General features: G+C 37.0%; 1 protein-coding gene across 1 annotated transcript in view; it reads right to left on the bottom strand.

The window, feature by feature from the left end:
* The window catches only part of LOC108707504 (glutamate receptor ionotropic, kainate 3), a gene marked incomplete at its 3' end in the record, with an annotated part of 197164 nt that overhangs the window by 90271 nt on the left and 89873 nt on the right, over window positions 1-17020 (bottom strand). Inside the window, exons 8-9 of the mRNA XM_041582147.1 lie at window positions 11487-11594; window positions 2233-2346 (exon numbers count right to left, since the gene is read on the bottom strand). Coding sequence (XP_041438081.1) covers window positions 2233-2346; window positions 11487-11594 — 222 coding nt within the window. The remainder of the gene's footprint in view (window positions 1-2232; window positions 2347-11486; window positions 11595-17020) is intronic.

Genomic DNA, 17020 nt, shown 5'->3' with positions numbered 1-17020 from the left:
TAATTTTTAAAGCATGCAATTAATTCTAGGTGTCCCATTTTACAAACTCTGTGCATTTGCCAGCAAACAGCGGTGGTTACTACTTTTATTTTTTAAATTTGCATTACCTAGTGGATAATTATATGTTAAGTTAGTATTAGTCTGGTTTCCTTGTAACAGAGGGACCTCCTTAGCTGGTAAACTGTATGCCTCCCTCACTCCTCCCCCATGACCCCTTACTAATCCCACTGCCCTGTCTACCCTAGCTTCCCCATAATTCTTTATCTCACCCACCCCCCTTGCCTAGTTTAAACACTCCTCCAACCTCTTAGCCATTCTTTCCCCTAGCATCGTGGACCACCTTCCATTGAGGTGCAAACCTTCATGACTGTATAGGTTGTACCCCAAGGAAAAATCAGCCCAGTGCTCTAGGAACCCAAACCCTTCCTTCCTACACCAAGACTTGAGCCACACATTTAGCTCCCTAAGCACCCGCTGTTTTCCTAAACTTGCACGTGGCACGGGCAAAATTTCAGAAAAAATGACATTGGAAGACCTTCCCTTTTGAAATCACTCTTTAAGGTTTTCCATCTACCATTTATTTTGTCATTAGTAATAATATGTACTAAGGTCATGCCCAGCCCCACCCAATAATTTGTCTACCAGATCAACCACATGCTGAACCCTAGCACCAGGATAACAGCAAACTTTTCGGTTGTAGTGATCAGGATGACAGATTACCCTATGCAGTGTATGGTATAGACCAGGGGTCCCCAACCTTTATTACCAGGGAGCCTCATTCAACTGTAAAAAGTTGTGGATCCACACCAGTATGAAACGTTCATGGGGACAAATAACGGCTGTGGTTGGTTATTTGAAAGCCCTTATGTGGACTGACAGTTTAAAGGAGGCTCTGTTTGGCAGTACATCTGGTTTTCATATAATAAAAACTTGCCTCCAAACCTGGAGGCCCCTGGGAGCTACATCCAAGGGGTAGATGAGCAACATGTTGCTCCTGAGCCACAGTTTGAGTATCACTGGCACAGACCCTTAGCAGAAATACGCATCATGCCAAAATAGAGTTTTGCAATGCTTAAATGGACCATAGTTTTGGTCCATAGTTTTATTATATTGTATTTTAATGTATCATCTTATTGTACTGATGGATTTCAATCCTGGTTTCCATTAGCTTTAAGAACAAAGCATTACAAATTACTTCTGAATTTTATATTTTTTATAAATGTGGTCTTACAACACATTGTCCTTTTCAGTGTCTGGATTTGGTATGATTTTTTAATCCACAGATTGTGTTACAAGCTGTGCACTTCAATCCGAGATGTCATTGGCTGTCTTTGCTACAGAAAGGCTACCTGACCCCCTCAACAAACAGAAAATATGGGATATGTATTAGAAATAAGCTTAGTAACAAGCAGTTAGAAAATGTGAATATGTTTTATGAGTAATTTAAGTATTTAAAGGTATCTAAACCCTACTGTAAAGCTGTCCCCCTGCACCCCCTAGTTCTCTATAGCAGTCAACAGAAATCTTAATTACACATAAATACAATCTTAAGAAATCTTAAATTATAGATATGAACAAATTTACCAATAAGAATGATGACTACCTGAACTATGTCAGGTATCTTGCTGTTATCTTATATACAGTGATTTTTGTCATTTACATTGTATTATATTACTCGTTCAGTGCTAGGAAAACAAAAACAATAAAACGAGATCTACCCAGATCTGGTTGGATTCTCATTGGAGGATTATTTTGCATCTACATGCATCTGCGGACCCTGGAAAGCAGGTAAAACATTTTATTGAACAATATTGCAATACAATAGGGGTTAGTGTCCAATTAAGTATGTTTATGTATAAATAATCTGGACATTGTAGCTACCATTTTGATGAAATTCTTTAGTTTAATTAATCATTTTATCCAGACAACACATCACAGAATAGCAACTTCACTGCCATTCCCCTTAAAGCTTTTAGCACACAGTGAAAAAGCTAAATAATTAAAACAATGGAATGACTTGATTAGTATAGGGCAAAATGTCCTTCCTGTAATTTAGAGCTTTCTGGATTACAGGTTTCTGGATAACAGATCCCATTAACAGGTAATGGCAAAATATTTTTTAGTAATCCCTTGATAGGAACAGAAAGACTCCAAATATAACTCAAGCAAATGTTTAAAGAATTGACTTCACTTGTGTGACTGTTTAGCCAAAAAGCCATAAAAGAGACTTACCAACACTGTAGTGACCATGAGTGTGCGGTTAGTCAATGACTCACTGATGTTTGGTCCCCGCCCTCTGGCAACTTCTGTGATATTCAGTCCATCAGAAGGGTTCCATGTTCCAACCTAAGAAATCCATACCACAAATTAAAATTACATATATTCATTTAACAATACATTTCAATGTAGCTGTATTGTGTATCTGCTATATTTTCTGATATGTTGCAGTGATTCCACTCCCAAGTGTTGCTCCCAGATACCACAGTAACATGCAAATAACATTAACAAATACTAATAATGATTCAATCTGACAGAGGAGAACCCCTACACAATCCTATCGAGATTTCAAAGGCCTTCCACACTTATTACTCCACACTCTACAATCTATTCCCTGCGTCTACTCCTGTGACATGCTCTAAAACGAAACAGATAGCTCAGTTCTTGGAAGGGTGTCACTTGCCTAAATTGACAGAGGACGAACTGGAAGGTCTTAATAAACCTATTACACAGGAAGAAATAATCGATGTGCTGTTATCTCTTCCGCTCCATAAGTCCCCAGGACCTGACGGGTTCTCTAACTCCTATTATAAGACTTTCCGTGGGATTCTGGCGCCAATACTCACTGACCTATTTAATGCCTTTTTGCAAGGGGAGGAAATTATACCCGATACCATGCTTGCCTCCTACATTACGGTCCTGCCCAAGGATGGTAAAGACCCCTCATTGTGTGGGAACTATAGGCCCATCGCACTTTTGAATAGCGATTTGAAAATCTTTACGAAATTACTAGCCCAAAGACTGACACCATTATTGCCCAGGTTGATCAATAGTGACCAGGTGGGCTTTGTGGTGGGCAGGCAAGCTGGGGACAACACACGCAGGGCCATAGATTTAATTGATATCATCCAATCCCAGGGTATCTCCTCTGTCATGTTGAGTTTGGATGCGGAGAAAGCCTTCGATAGGCTGGACTGGACTTACATGACCCAGATGCTTCAGCACATGGGCTTTCGGGGCTCCTTTTTGCAAGCGATCACTCTTCTATATTCCACTCCCTTAGCCTATTTGAAATTGAATGGGGATGTAGGGTCACCGATCCATATCAGGAACGGGACCAGGCAGGGCTGTCCTCTCTCTCCTCTGCTCTATGCCCTCAGTATTGAACCCCTGGCGTCTAAGATAAGAGAACATCCGGATATCTCTGGAATAACAGTAGGCGGGGGAGAATATAAAATATCCCTCTTTGCGGATGACGTCCTATTGACCCTTAGTAATCCGCTAATATCCCTACCTAATCTCCATAATACTTTATCAGAATATAGTAAAGTAGCGGGATACAAAATCAATTGGGCGAAATCGGAAGCACTTATGTTCCATACTGAGGGTAATATTCGGAGGGCTCTGCAGGATAAGTTCCAATACAAGTGGCACAAGTCCCATATTAACTATTTGGGTATCAAACTAACCCCTCATTACCACCAACTGTTTCAGAGTAATTTTTCGCCTATGGTGAAACAAATCACAAAGGATCTCCAAGATTGGCAGCAATACCATATTTCCTGGCTCGGGCGTATTGCTGCAATTAAAATGACTATACTCCCCAAGTTATTGTATTTGTTTGAAACCATTCCACTTCGACTTTCACCATCGCAGCTGGGCCATATTCAAAAGCTTATATTTAAATTCATCTGGGGTTCCACGAAGGCTCGTTTCCCTCGATCGGTACTCTTGACTGGGAGGAGCCAAGGTGGCCTGGCAGTTCCAGATGTGGGGAAATATTATGAAGCCACTCATCTTCGCCAAACTTTAGTGTGGCTGCAAACTTCTCCTCCAACCAAATGGGCTCAGTTAGAGGCAGCGTGGACTTCTCCCCTTCACATAAGCAATTTGATACTATCTGATAAACAAATACTAATAATAATTCCTTAAAGACATCTGCCATCCTCGGATGGACCAATATCTCATTTTGTTCTTTCAAGTATTGCAAACAGCATTGTGATTTTTCAGTAACTAAAAACTCGATTTTGTAAAATGCGTTCCTGATATTCCTTCTCTCCCATATATGAAACACCATATACTTTTTGTGTCCCCTCTTCATGTTAGAAATGACAAATAATGAGCTAAAAGGTTTTTAAATTCTCTGTGCATCAATCCCCATTGATGATGAAAATTTGCACAAATAGGGGAGGGGACAGGGGTGACGAACGGCAGTGGGCCTAGAGGTGCCCACTGACACCTGGACCCACCGCAAATTTTCCAAGTATTCCGGTGTCTCAGCATACTGTAGGTGACAGTCCAAGCTATGGAGCACATTATTTGGAAACACAGGCTATTGCCATATTGATGACTATATGCTGTCATTGCCATTGCTCCTATGAAATACGTTGCTTGTCCACTGATGCCCAAGTCATATCGTCTAAGTATTTGGGCACTTTCATTAAGCTTACTTTATTTATTTGCTGCTGATTTTCAGTCTCTCACAGTAGTCATATCTGCCATTAATATTCAGTAAGTTTAAGCTGATATAATGGTATTATACCAGTACTAATATGCACCACTGCTCTTTACCAATAATTATTAAATTATGTATTGTATCTTGTTAGTGCCTACTACAGCATTTACACAGTTATGGAAAAGATGTGGGAGGGCCTTATAAAAGAGTTTTATTTTCATGTTACTAAAAATTTAAACTAGCACCGATATGGGACCTGTTATCCAAAATGCTTGGGAGCTGGGTTTTCCATATCTTTGGATTGTCATACCTTAAGTCTACTAGAAAATAATGTAAATATTAAATAAACCCAATAGGCTGGTTTTTCTTGCAATAAGGATGAAATATAACTTGGTTTGGATCAAGTACAAGGTACTGTTTTATTATTACAGAGAAAAAGGAAATCATTGTTAAAAATGCGCATTATTTAGATAAAATAGAGTCTATGGGAGATGGCCTCTTTTAATAATTCGTACATTTCATACTTGTATCTTTATATTTTATTCACCTCTCAGTGACAATATAATTCTGCAGTATACCACCACCTTTTGTTTCCTTCCACCACAATAAAAAGAACATATTTGTGGTACCTAAAACACCAGATCATTTTTGTGTTGAAGACCAAAAAAGAAAAAATTGAGGCCACACTGCCTTATAAAGTAAAAACCACTGATTATTGTAGCATTAAAAAACAGGTGGCTGCTGCTTTGCATTTTTTAAACTGAATACAGATCTCTACCACTGCTTACTACAATGTTACTCAACATTAATAACTCAAACTCTTACTTGATAGAGAACAAAGATTTAGAAACCCTAAGGATTATCTAACACATTATAAGCAATTATATAACAAAAGACTTGCTGAATGCTGCAGTTCTTTACAGAATAAAATGTATGGCCAAATGAAAGCCTACACATTATGTTAAATTAGATCTATTGATTATCCAGCATTTTAACAGCACTAGTATCTCAAAAGTGATGTATTAATCAATTGAGATAACATCTCTGAGATTATTCCTCCCATTTGCTTTTGTGGTTGCCTCTACAAGGCTACTTAAACAGCAAAATGCTGAGCATGTGTACATCAAAAGTTGAAGAAATGTGTACAAGACTATTTGTTTTATTTTATTTTAATGGAATAATTTTTTTATTTAATTCCGCATGTTTATAGACACATACTATTTTTTAGTTAGAGTTGTCATTAGTTACCAAAGGATAATGAGTTAAAGATTGAAATTAAATATTGAGTTATATGGGCTATAATTCATAATAATTGTAGTGAAAAAAAATGATGGAAACAGAAAGCCACACCTAGAAAGTGGTTGTGGAAAATATGGATTCTCTTGGAAAACATACTATCCTTAGAACTCCCCTCACATGCATTACAATTCGCCGGCGTCAAAATGTTGAAACTGGCGTCAAAAGTTGATGCTGGCGCCCATTAAAGTCAATGGGCGTCCATATGTCGTCTAAATTGGTACCGGCGTCGGTACCGTCGACAGCATCGAAAAAACTTTGAAGCCGGTGTAGAAATTATGATGCCGACGAATTTTCACCATCGATTTTTCGCAGCAAATTTGCGAATTTTATTCCAATTTTTAATCAAATATTAACTATTCCCTAGTTAAATTTCACTAAAATAAAAATTTGAAATTTGAAATTCAAACTTCCACTTCAACCCTTGATACATCCTCCCCTGTGTGTTACTTAACTAGAGACAAGCTGGTAACAATCTCTGCATTATGCCTTTAAAAGCTGTGGATTGAATCACATTGGTGACCCATGTATTGCTGTATTAGGGACTATATATTTGAAAAGCACAAATGACATGTACAGTATGCTATTTTTTTTGTGCTTTGCATACACATTTGCAAATTCTGATATACTACACTATGACTTTTTTACTAATGAGCCCCGTTTTAGTTTTTTCCCTATTATTTTCCATCAATCTCCTATGTCCATTTAAAGTTGACACACATGTGTGTACAGTACATGAAACAAAGATATGGGGACTCTCAGGACATTTCTCAAAAAAATTATTTATTTTTTCATTTATTTTACCCAGTGGTCATTATTGTAGATTATAACATAAATGGATCAATTCATGATTGTTGTATTGCACTTGACTATTAAGTGTTTTGTTTTTGCTGTTTAAACAAAGTGGTGAAGCAAATCCAGTGCTTTGAAATTCATATTATAATAGGCATTATATGTCTTCACAAATGTGTTTTGCTTTTACCAAGTACAAGCAGTTAGGCTGTCTGTAACACAAAAAGATATTTCACCATTCTGAATAGCCTCTTCTGATTGGGCAAAGTAGAAACCATGATTTATGATGCTATAAACAAGAAGGGTATCAGTGACAGCTACCCTAATATGGTGAGGACCTTAGGGATGTCTTTTGCACAAGGTTTAGCCATGCATGCAAAATCAGAAAAAAAGCTGCCTTTCTCTCTTTTTGTCCCTACAGATACTACACATTTCATTAAAGGCTGGCAGCATCAAGCAAAATCAATCTTAGCTGACTTCTTGCCTCAGTGCCGGAGGAGAGCAAAGAATCCAGTAGACAGGGAGCATCATGGGGGATCATACTCTTCAGGGTAATAGACTGCTCTGTCATGAACATTCAATAAATCAGGCATCTAGATTCTAGGATACTTCTGTTGTTTTATCAATTTCAGATTTTGTTTAAAACACACAGACACACTTATTTACAGATGGGGAGAGAGAGAGAGAGCGCGTTTGCTGTTGAGTTGGATACCTTGTGTGGAAATAAACATATTCATTTACCTAAAAGGCTAATTCTTCAACCGAGTTGGAGGAAGACATATAATTATAGTTGTTTAAGATATTGTTGGATTCTAAACTAAAAAAAAAAAAAACTTATGTGCTTCTCCTTATAGTGTTTGGGCCTTTTAAAAGCGAAAACATCCTGTTTATAAGTGTTTATCATCCATCTGTTTTCCATTAATTAACAGATTGTAAAGAACGAGGCTATAGCATATAAAGTTCGCGTAATATTTATTTACTGCATATTTATATTTGTCCAAACAAGCTAGAACTGGCTTGCCATGACAGGTATTCTGCATTGATTTCAAGTAATGAGCATCGTTAGCACTCATAATTGCTCTGTTTCATTCTGTGGAACGTGCTTAGATGTTGACAAGCTTTATGACAGCTCCCACAAATATGTATAAGGTATAAGGTATATAGGGCAGACATGGTCTATGCCTTTTATAACATCCAGTTTTGTCAGATGGCACTAAAGATTTATCAGGTTGTTTATAAATGCAGTGGGCAGGAACAAAGTGGTTATAGTCCACATCAACGTTTAACATACAGTTTCCTGCATGAATAGATTTTATCTTTTCAGCCTTTTCACATTCAAACTATACTTTATTACCTAATTTTTCCTGTCCATTCTTGTACTCTTCCTTTCCTCATTTTAATGGATCTATCTTTCTGCTTTATTCTGATAAATGAATATAATTAAATATATTTAGGTGGTTGTAATTTTGTTTGGCTAGTACCAGAGCAGTTGGGCAATTTGTTACTGTACTCTAAAACAAAATCTCTTTATTGCCTGTCCCCAAATCTTGGGAACGATCATTAAAGGGATAATGTCATGGGAAATTTTTTTTTTTCAAAATGAATTGGTTAATAGTGCTGCTCCAGCAGAATTCTGCGCTGAAATCCATTTCTCAAAAGAGCAAACAGATTTTTTTATATTCAATTTTGAAATCTGACATGGGGCTAGACATATTGTCAATTTCCCAGCTGCCCCAAGACATGTGACTTGTGCTCTGATAAACTTCAATCACTCTTTACTGCAAGTTGGAGTGATATCACCCCCTCCCTCCCCCCCCAGCAGCCAAACAAAGGAACAATGGGAAGGTAACCAGATAACAGCTCCCTAACACAAGATAACAGCTGCCTGGTAGATCTAAGAACAACACTCAATAGTAAAAACCCATGTCCCACTGAGACACATTCAGTTACATTGAGAAGGAAAAACAGCAGCCTGCCAGAAAGTATTTCTCTCCTAAAGTGCAGGCACAAGTCACATGACCAGGGGCAGATGGGAAATTGACAAAATGTCTAGCCCCATGTCAGATTTCAAAATTGAATATAAAAAAATCTGTTTGCTCTGTTGAGAAATGGATTTCAGCGCAGAATTTTGCTGGAGTAGCACTATTAACCGATTCATTTTGAAAAAAATGTTTTTTCCCATGACACTATCCCTTTAAGTTAGCACATATATTTACCACAATTGTACAAGACCTAGTCCTTTTAGCAATACCTTCACCCACTGGCTTAGTCACCTTCTCAGGAGGCTGTTCAATCATTTTGGGGAAAACTGGAGGTTTGGGCCTTTACTTTAAAATAACCAGTATTTTTTACTTGTTGGAAAGAACACATTTTCTCTCAGTAGTGGTCCTCTTCTGCCAGAATTTAATCAGGTCACTCGCCAAATTCTGGAATATCTATGACATCACCACAACCCAGAAGCCTATGTGATAATCAGCCATCAGCCACCCTCGTCTGTTTGATTATCAGCATCACATACAGTAATTTCTTATGAATTGCTGGAGGCCTTTGAAGATCATCGCTACTCATAATCCAAATAAGCACTTGCTACCTCTTGTGGCTTCACACTCTGACCACCAAAATGCCAGGTTCTTGTAATCCTGCTATATAGTTTATATGTTTATAAGTTTGCCTCTTTCTCTTTTCCATTACTGGATCATAATGGGATGGAGGAAGAGGTTGGATCATTAAACTCTTTGCCTATGGTCTTACCCCCCCCCACTCCAATATACTAAGTTAAGTTCCTTTCCCAACCTCACCCTCCAATGTATGAGCTCCTGATTTTGACTTTTGTACTTGTTTTGTTTGCTATCTGCCTTATGACTTAATGTGGCCATACATGCACAGATATCGAAACCAAGTTTCGTACGATATCCAGTGTGTGTATGGTGGGCGATGAGGTGACCTACAATCAACAAATATACTTGAATATCAGTTGTATTGCTGATCAGCCAAGACGGACATTTTTCATCAGCAAAGCGTTACTGCTGAATCATCAGATATAAAAAAAATATTTTTTTACTTTCATATCTGACTATTCAGCGTTTGTAGTGAAAACAAACAATATTTTCTGTGATCAAAGGTCGCAGTAGAGATCAAAATTGTTATGTGTATGGCCACCTTTATTCTTTCCTACTGCCTCCTCAACCACTGGCCAGTTACTCAGATCTTCTTTTCCATTTGCACCTTATATCATGTCTCTGATCTTATTTGTATTCTTTATTCAACCATTCCTTTTCTCTAGTTTCCATCAAAACACTAACATTTATTGCTGAAAGTATTTATTGCCTATGTTTCTCAGCTCATACCAGCCATTTGATACTTGATGGTATCAAAAGTTCCACTCCCCTTACACTCAATGCTAGAAAACTATATTTTCTAATCAGAACACAATCTTTTTAATATTTGTAAAAGGGTATTGTTTGTATTCTTTGTATAGATGTGCAGTTGAATGAAGCAGCAACGTTTGACTCCTGTGCTGACGTGAACTTCCATGTTTCGTCAGTCACTAAATTTTTCAAGATACTGCTTAAAAATTTGCCCTGCTGCTTGTGCAAAGTGAGCGAAATGGGAAAGATTAGCTCATCATTGTTGACTAGTTCTCATAGCAAGCATATTGTGAGTCCACTTTGATTCAAACCAACATCCATACTGATGTTTGATTATGAAGTTGGCCAAATGTTTTAAGGTATTAAAATCTAGCCCCATATAGTTGTCTGATCTTTCCTCAAATCCTGTCCTAAAAACACAAACCCTGTAAAATATAACAACCATCACAGAATCCCTACTAACAGTATGTACCCCTAGTTGAATATCTAGTTAAATACACAACAAGTGTAAGAGTTTACATTTTGATTTAGACCCATGGTTTCATACCGGCTGTGATCTTTACACAATGTTTTCAATGCTAGCTCCATCCCTAGAGATGAGCACATTAATTGATCTAAATAAAAAGTGGTTTATGACTAAGACATATACCCAAAAAGTGTTTTATTGTGACAGATGAGTAGATGACAGATGAGCATTTTGATTCAAGCTAATAAATAATGGTTCTTGTCTTACACATATGCTCGCAATTACTTTATCGCTAGAGAGGAGCAAATTGCGTCATCCAAATAAATAGTTCTTTATGACATAATGCTATATGCCATGTTTCTCTACATTTCCCAACCTCTGGCCATGTTAATAATTTGCACCTTGATTTAATACAATATAATCAGAGCTGCATGACCATCCTATTATGGTTGATCTAATTATATATACACCTAACCATTAAATAAAATGTAATTGTTGTTTAAAAAAAATACAAATAAATTAATGTATTTGTAAAAAAAAGTGTCATCATTATTTTATACCGTGGTTTTATATTGGGGCCTTTTAGCCCTCAGGGTTTAATAAATTCCAAAAAATTTGTGATTTTTTTAAAAGTCCGATTTTATTAAAACAATCACAAATTTTTCAGATTTCGGGGAATTTCAGGCATTCGGAGCTTAGTAAATAACCCCTAAATATATTTTTAAACTCAAAAAGCAAATTAATTTGAATTTGTCTAGCCAAACTCAGTGTTATCCTGATCATATGTACAAACACATTCAAATATTTCACGATATTTAGGATATTAACATTTTCTTTATGTGGAACACCAACTTTTTTATATTTTGTTATTTAATATAATAGATACAGGTACCTTTTCCAGGCCATCTTCCTTCAAACTGATGATATCCAGATCAAAATCTGTTCTAAGTCCACTGGTTTTATTGAAAACGATTCGTCCGGTCAGCCCTTCCCACTGGGCCTGCAGATAAAAATAGGGCATTTATGAAAATTGCCAAGTCTCATAAATCATCGCTTTCTACACTAGCACAATACTTCATTTTAATTACTTTTTCTGTGGTAATTTTTTTATGTTTCAAACACAGATCCCAAAGGGCATTTGTTAATTAATAATCACCTCATCGTTGCATGTTTTGTGATTTTTGGCTTGTAATTTCAATATGTTCTAATATCTAACTTGCTGTCATAACTATAGCATACAGTTATCTTAGTATCTTACAACTTAGAGGGCTCTTGATTTTATTATCTTTAACAGATTAAGCCTTTCTCTAGCCTTCGGTCACAAACAATAGGGGTTATAAATGTACTTTTAATCTACAATTACTATCACTCAACCCACATAGTAGTTGCATAGGTTCAAGAAGGGATGCATTTTTACCCACAGCTGAATTCAGTCCTCCCCTACATATTATATACCACCTCATGTGCATTTCACATATACTGCATGTGTAAATAAATTAAAACACAATTAATAACCACATGATTTAATTGATTCATATACAACAGCCATTGGTTTAACTAGGTCATGTAAGAGACAATGCAGAGAAGTGAAAAACAAGTTTACAACTTAATTAAGCAAGAATCTTGACTTTATTTGGGAGTAATTAGAAAAAGAAATTCTGCAAATCAGGATGGGGTGATATTGAGTAAGATCCAATGTAAAATAATTCAGATAACTGGGATAACAAGGCTTTGATGTGATACTAGACTTGGCTACCTATCAGTTGTACATCAAGCTGAATCCACAACCCACACTGTGCAAGGTATATAGCCAATGCAGAAAGCTGTCGTTTTAGGTAGATAGAGGTGTGTGTAGCACTTTTATTAGATTTCAATACTGAAAAGCACTGGGAATAATGTGGCTGCAGAAGGATGCTTGGATACTCAGAAGTTTCCTGATGCTAAAGATCCATAGACCCCCAGTTTTCTCAACAAATCAATATTTTAGTATAATTTTTCACTCGTCACTCTTCCCCCTTCTCTGACTGGTGACCTCAGCATTGATAATCACAGGAAGTAGATCAGCATTCATGCCTGCCCAATAAATATAGTAGATGATACATTAAAATATTTGCAGTGGCACTGATAATAAAGAGATGGGAGAGCAATGCTGAGCATTAGATAACCACTGAAGAATGTAAAATAAAGAAATTGCTTCCTTAATTCATAGAATTTTTTTTTAACTTTCCCTAAAAGAGCTTTGCCCCTTGGACAAAAAAAACACACAGTGCTAATAATTATACAAAACCTGAAAGAATATAGAGATTAATATTCATTTGATGACCTGGTGCCATCAGTAGGTGGCACAGACTTTTCTAGGTATCAGCAAACTCATGCTAGTGCTTCATACGAATATTTTTGGAGTACTTTGTTTTTTTTTATGGATACCAAAACGTTTACCTGAATCTGCACAGTTATACAATTTAAACAATAGAAAATTTGGTGTCAAACTTGAAGCAAATTCTTTAAAACAGGCCTTTATACAAATACTTGAGAAAGTCAAAAATGTAATAAATGACTTGTTAAAATAGTGTTTAATATTGTTAAGAAGGCCCTTGAAGTACTATTATATATGAATGCTGAATTTAGAATGCTGTTGAATGCCCTTTAAATACAGCGTTACAAATGAATTGTGCTCAGTGGTTATTTATTTTTAAATTGAGACAAAAGGTAGCAGTGCTTTCCATTAGCATATTTCAGTAAATGCCAGTTCATGCCGACATTATTCTTCTGCAAACTGTACATGTGATGACATTTTGCTGTTAAATTTAATGCTTCCAAAAGGGGACTGATGCAGATTTATGTTAAGCCTGCTCTTACCATCTTTAACTACTGCTTAATATTCAATCAATAAACAGGTGAATTAGACATATTTAAGCCATATGTCATTTTCAGTGAGTTACCAAAAGAAAATGGAAAAGGCAAATTTTGCCTTTAATTTCTCAATAGTGGGAGGTGTAAGCTCCAGTGAATGTGTCATTAAAAAGGCAATATATTTTGTCTGGGACTTGAAAACTGAAGCGATAGCTAGATAGATAGCTACAGTAGATAGATAAGAGCAGGTTAACAACTACTTTTTTGAAAAAATTTCATCATAGACACCATTTTTCCAAGCTCTCTGTTTTCTGCATAATTCAATAGTATCTGAGAATTGTTTCCAAGGCGAAAAGGAGTGAAACGATTCTATTTAATGAGAGGAGAAAAAAAGGAAAAAATGTTTAGAGGCAAAACAATTCTGGTGACCTTTTGCGACAATATTGCCATTGGTTATAATGCATTATACTGCTTCATTGTTTCATTTAAAAGCATATGTGCTTTTCAAGCAATCCTTTCCTGCAAAACACAGTTGTAAGTCATTTGGTTGCATTTGAGCAAAAGCTAACTCACAGATTTAATGTTGTGGCTGCTTTTCACTCTTATTGAAAGTGTCAGTTGATTAATGATGCAACTGGCAAGTGCACTGTGCAGCCAGTAACTAGAGATGAGCAAATCAGCTGTGATTTGTTTCCTCCAAAATTGGGTTTACCAAGTGAGACATATCCAAAACAAACCCTGTGTTTTGTTGCTTTACAGAACTATTTCGACCACATCTCTATATAAAGTTCTACTTTATGATTCATTTTCTCTTTCTTGTCTTTAAAAAGGTCAGTCATTTTCAAAGAGCACTCGACAGGCTTGATAATAGAAAAAAGCTAGTCATTCTTCCAATTGCAATCACAATTTCAGTACAGTGGTAAAAATAGAAGTTACTAGGGTCCACAGCCAAATCATCAGACATTTAGAAATATGACATACAAAATTAAAACTAAACCTCTGGTCCCTTGTAGACACAATGGGGCAAATTAACTAAAGGGCGAAGTGACTGACGCGGGCGAAAATTCGCCAGCGTAACGTCATTTTGGTACTTCGCCGATTTACTAACGGTCGCTGGCGTAACTTCACTAGCGAAGGAGATAGACTCTAGCGGTACTTCGCTCCCTAGCACCTGGCGAATGGATGTAACTACGCAAATTCACTAAGATGCAGATTTTACTGAACTATCTGCAATAGTAGATAGGACTTCCTCAAAAAATAGCTAAACATTCCTTTTCCTTTTTCAGGGTGATGGACTAAAAAAGAGCCTCATTTATTTTGGGTAACCGGCTTCCCCCCTACATTTCCTTACATATGGCACATAAACTATACACTGGGCTAATGTGTAGGGCAATGTAACAACTTTATTTTCTTTCATTAAGGTTTCCCGGGCTTGTGTAGTGTAATGTATTTGCTGCAACATATCCGTCCATTCAACTTTAACTTCCCGCAATATGCAAATTAGGCAACGCTAGCGCAACCTCGATTTGATTGGTGCAGTAACGCTAGCACAACTTCGCCAGCGTTCGGCGCCCTGGATGAATTAGCATTGTCCTGGCGAATCTACACCTGGCGAAGTGTTTCCGCTGTAAGCGAAGCCATCGCTGACGAATTTTTTGAGGTTAGTAAATTTGCGCCAAAGGTCTCTCTCCAAAACCCCCTGCTGTTGGTACACATCTATTTTAATAAAATAAAATCACATTACTTCTGCCATCTACCTTAGCATGTGTTTTTCCCATCCCTGACTAGCAGCTGAAAGAATTCTTTTCTCTCTATTATGTAATAAATGTCCTATATCTTACTGATTTGTAATACATTCCCATAATGTACCTGCTTCTCACAACTTTCTGAAACATACAGGTATGGGACCTGTTATCCAGAATTTTCAGAACCTGGGGTTTTCCAGATAAGGGGTTTTCCATAATTTAGCTCTGCATACTTTACAGGGGGGAATGTAGTGAAAACAAGTACAACTTCCTCGACCAAATGGCTTTGAGAACATGTTGAAGGGGTTGAAGGGGTTGAACTTGATGGACTTTGTCTTTTTTCAACCCAATTTAACTATGTAATTTAACTATGTAACTATGTGCAGTGTGTGTAATAAAATTCCGCAATCACACAGGGGTTTTTAAGCCAAAATATTTAATGAAACTCCAGAGCAGGTGTTAACACTAACCTTTGGTCACCTATAATGAGTGATGTAATATTCATCAGCAAATGATTTTACATTGTGAGCAGTGCTAAACATTCTCAAAAATGAAATTTTAAACAATGCTTGCAATTCAAATTACATTCTCCATTAAGTCTACTAAAAATTATTTAAACATGAATTAAACCCAATAGGATTGTTTTGTCTCCAATAAGGATTAATTCTATCTAAGTTAGCATCAAGAACAAGGCACCATTTTATTATTACAGAGAAAAAGGAAATCATTTGAGAAAACTTGTTATTTGATTATAATGGAGTGTATGGGGCAAATTTACTAAAGGGCGAATTGGCTAACGCTGGTGAAAATTCGCCAGCGTGATGTCATTTTGTTACTTTGCTGATTTACTAACAGTTGCTGGCGTAAATTCGCTAGCGAAGTGGACCTACTCTAGCGCTACTTCGCACCCTTACACCAGGCAAAGTTGCGCAATGGAGAAGGGACCTAACTCCGCTAATTCACTAAGTTGCAGATTTCTGTGAACGTTACCTCTTGCGCCAGACTTTACTTCACCACCTCAGACCAGGTGAAGTTCAATAGAGTAGATAGGGTTTGCTCCAAAAAAAGTTATACGCTGGCGTCTTTTACTTTTTTAAGGATGATATGCTGAAAAAGAGCGAATTTTTTTTTTTAGGGTACCCTCCTTCCCCCCTACATTTGATAACATTTGGCACCTAAACTATACTGTGGGCACATGTGTATGGCATTAGAATACATTTATTAAGGTTCCCTGGCCTTGTGTAGTGTAATGTGTTATACGGCATATACGGCTATTGTACTTTAATTGAACAGCGTATGCAAATTTCCAATCGGTTCGCAACCTCGCAACCGATCGGTAACTTGTGTGGAACTTCGGATCTTCATGAATTTGCGCAGCCCTGTTGTATCTACGCCTGTCGAAGTGCAGCGAAGGCAACGCTGGCGCAAATTTGGAGGTAAGTAAATTTGCCCCTATGGGAGATGGCCTTTCTGTAAATTTCTGGATAATAGGCTTCCGGATAGTTGATCCTATATCTGTATTACAGAATTTTAGCAACACGGTTTTTTACTGTCTAATGTTCTTTAAACATATATGTACGCTGCACACAATCTGGTACTTCTCTTCTTAAATGAATTGCATTTATATGTAGATTGAAAGACTGGAAAGAAATAGAGGTTAAACAATTACTCCCCACCCTCAATACACACACTACCACCACCAGATATATACATTGCAGTTGTTTATTGTATGTTTAGCCAATTGAACAAATTGAAAAAAGGTTTACTTCCTGAAATTTACGTTCAGCCACCGGTTGACATGTTTCTCCAAATGAAGCTCATTCGCTGA

This window comes from Xenopus laevis, chromosome 2L, assembly GCF_017654675.1.
Source record: "Xenopus laevis strain J_2021 chromosome 2L, Xenopus_laevis_v10.1, whole genome shotgun sequence".
Lineage (NCBI taxonomy): Eukaryota > Metazoa > Chordata > Amphibia > Anura > Pipidae > Xenopus > Xenopus laevis.
The sequence above is the reverse complement of the archived record's forward strand: the minus strand, read 5'-3'. Positions and strand labels throughout refer to the sequence as shown.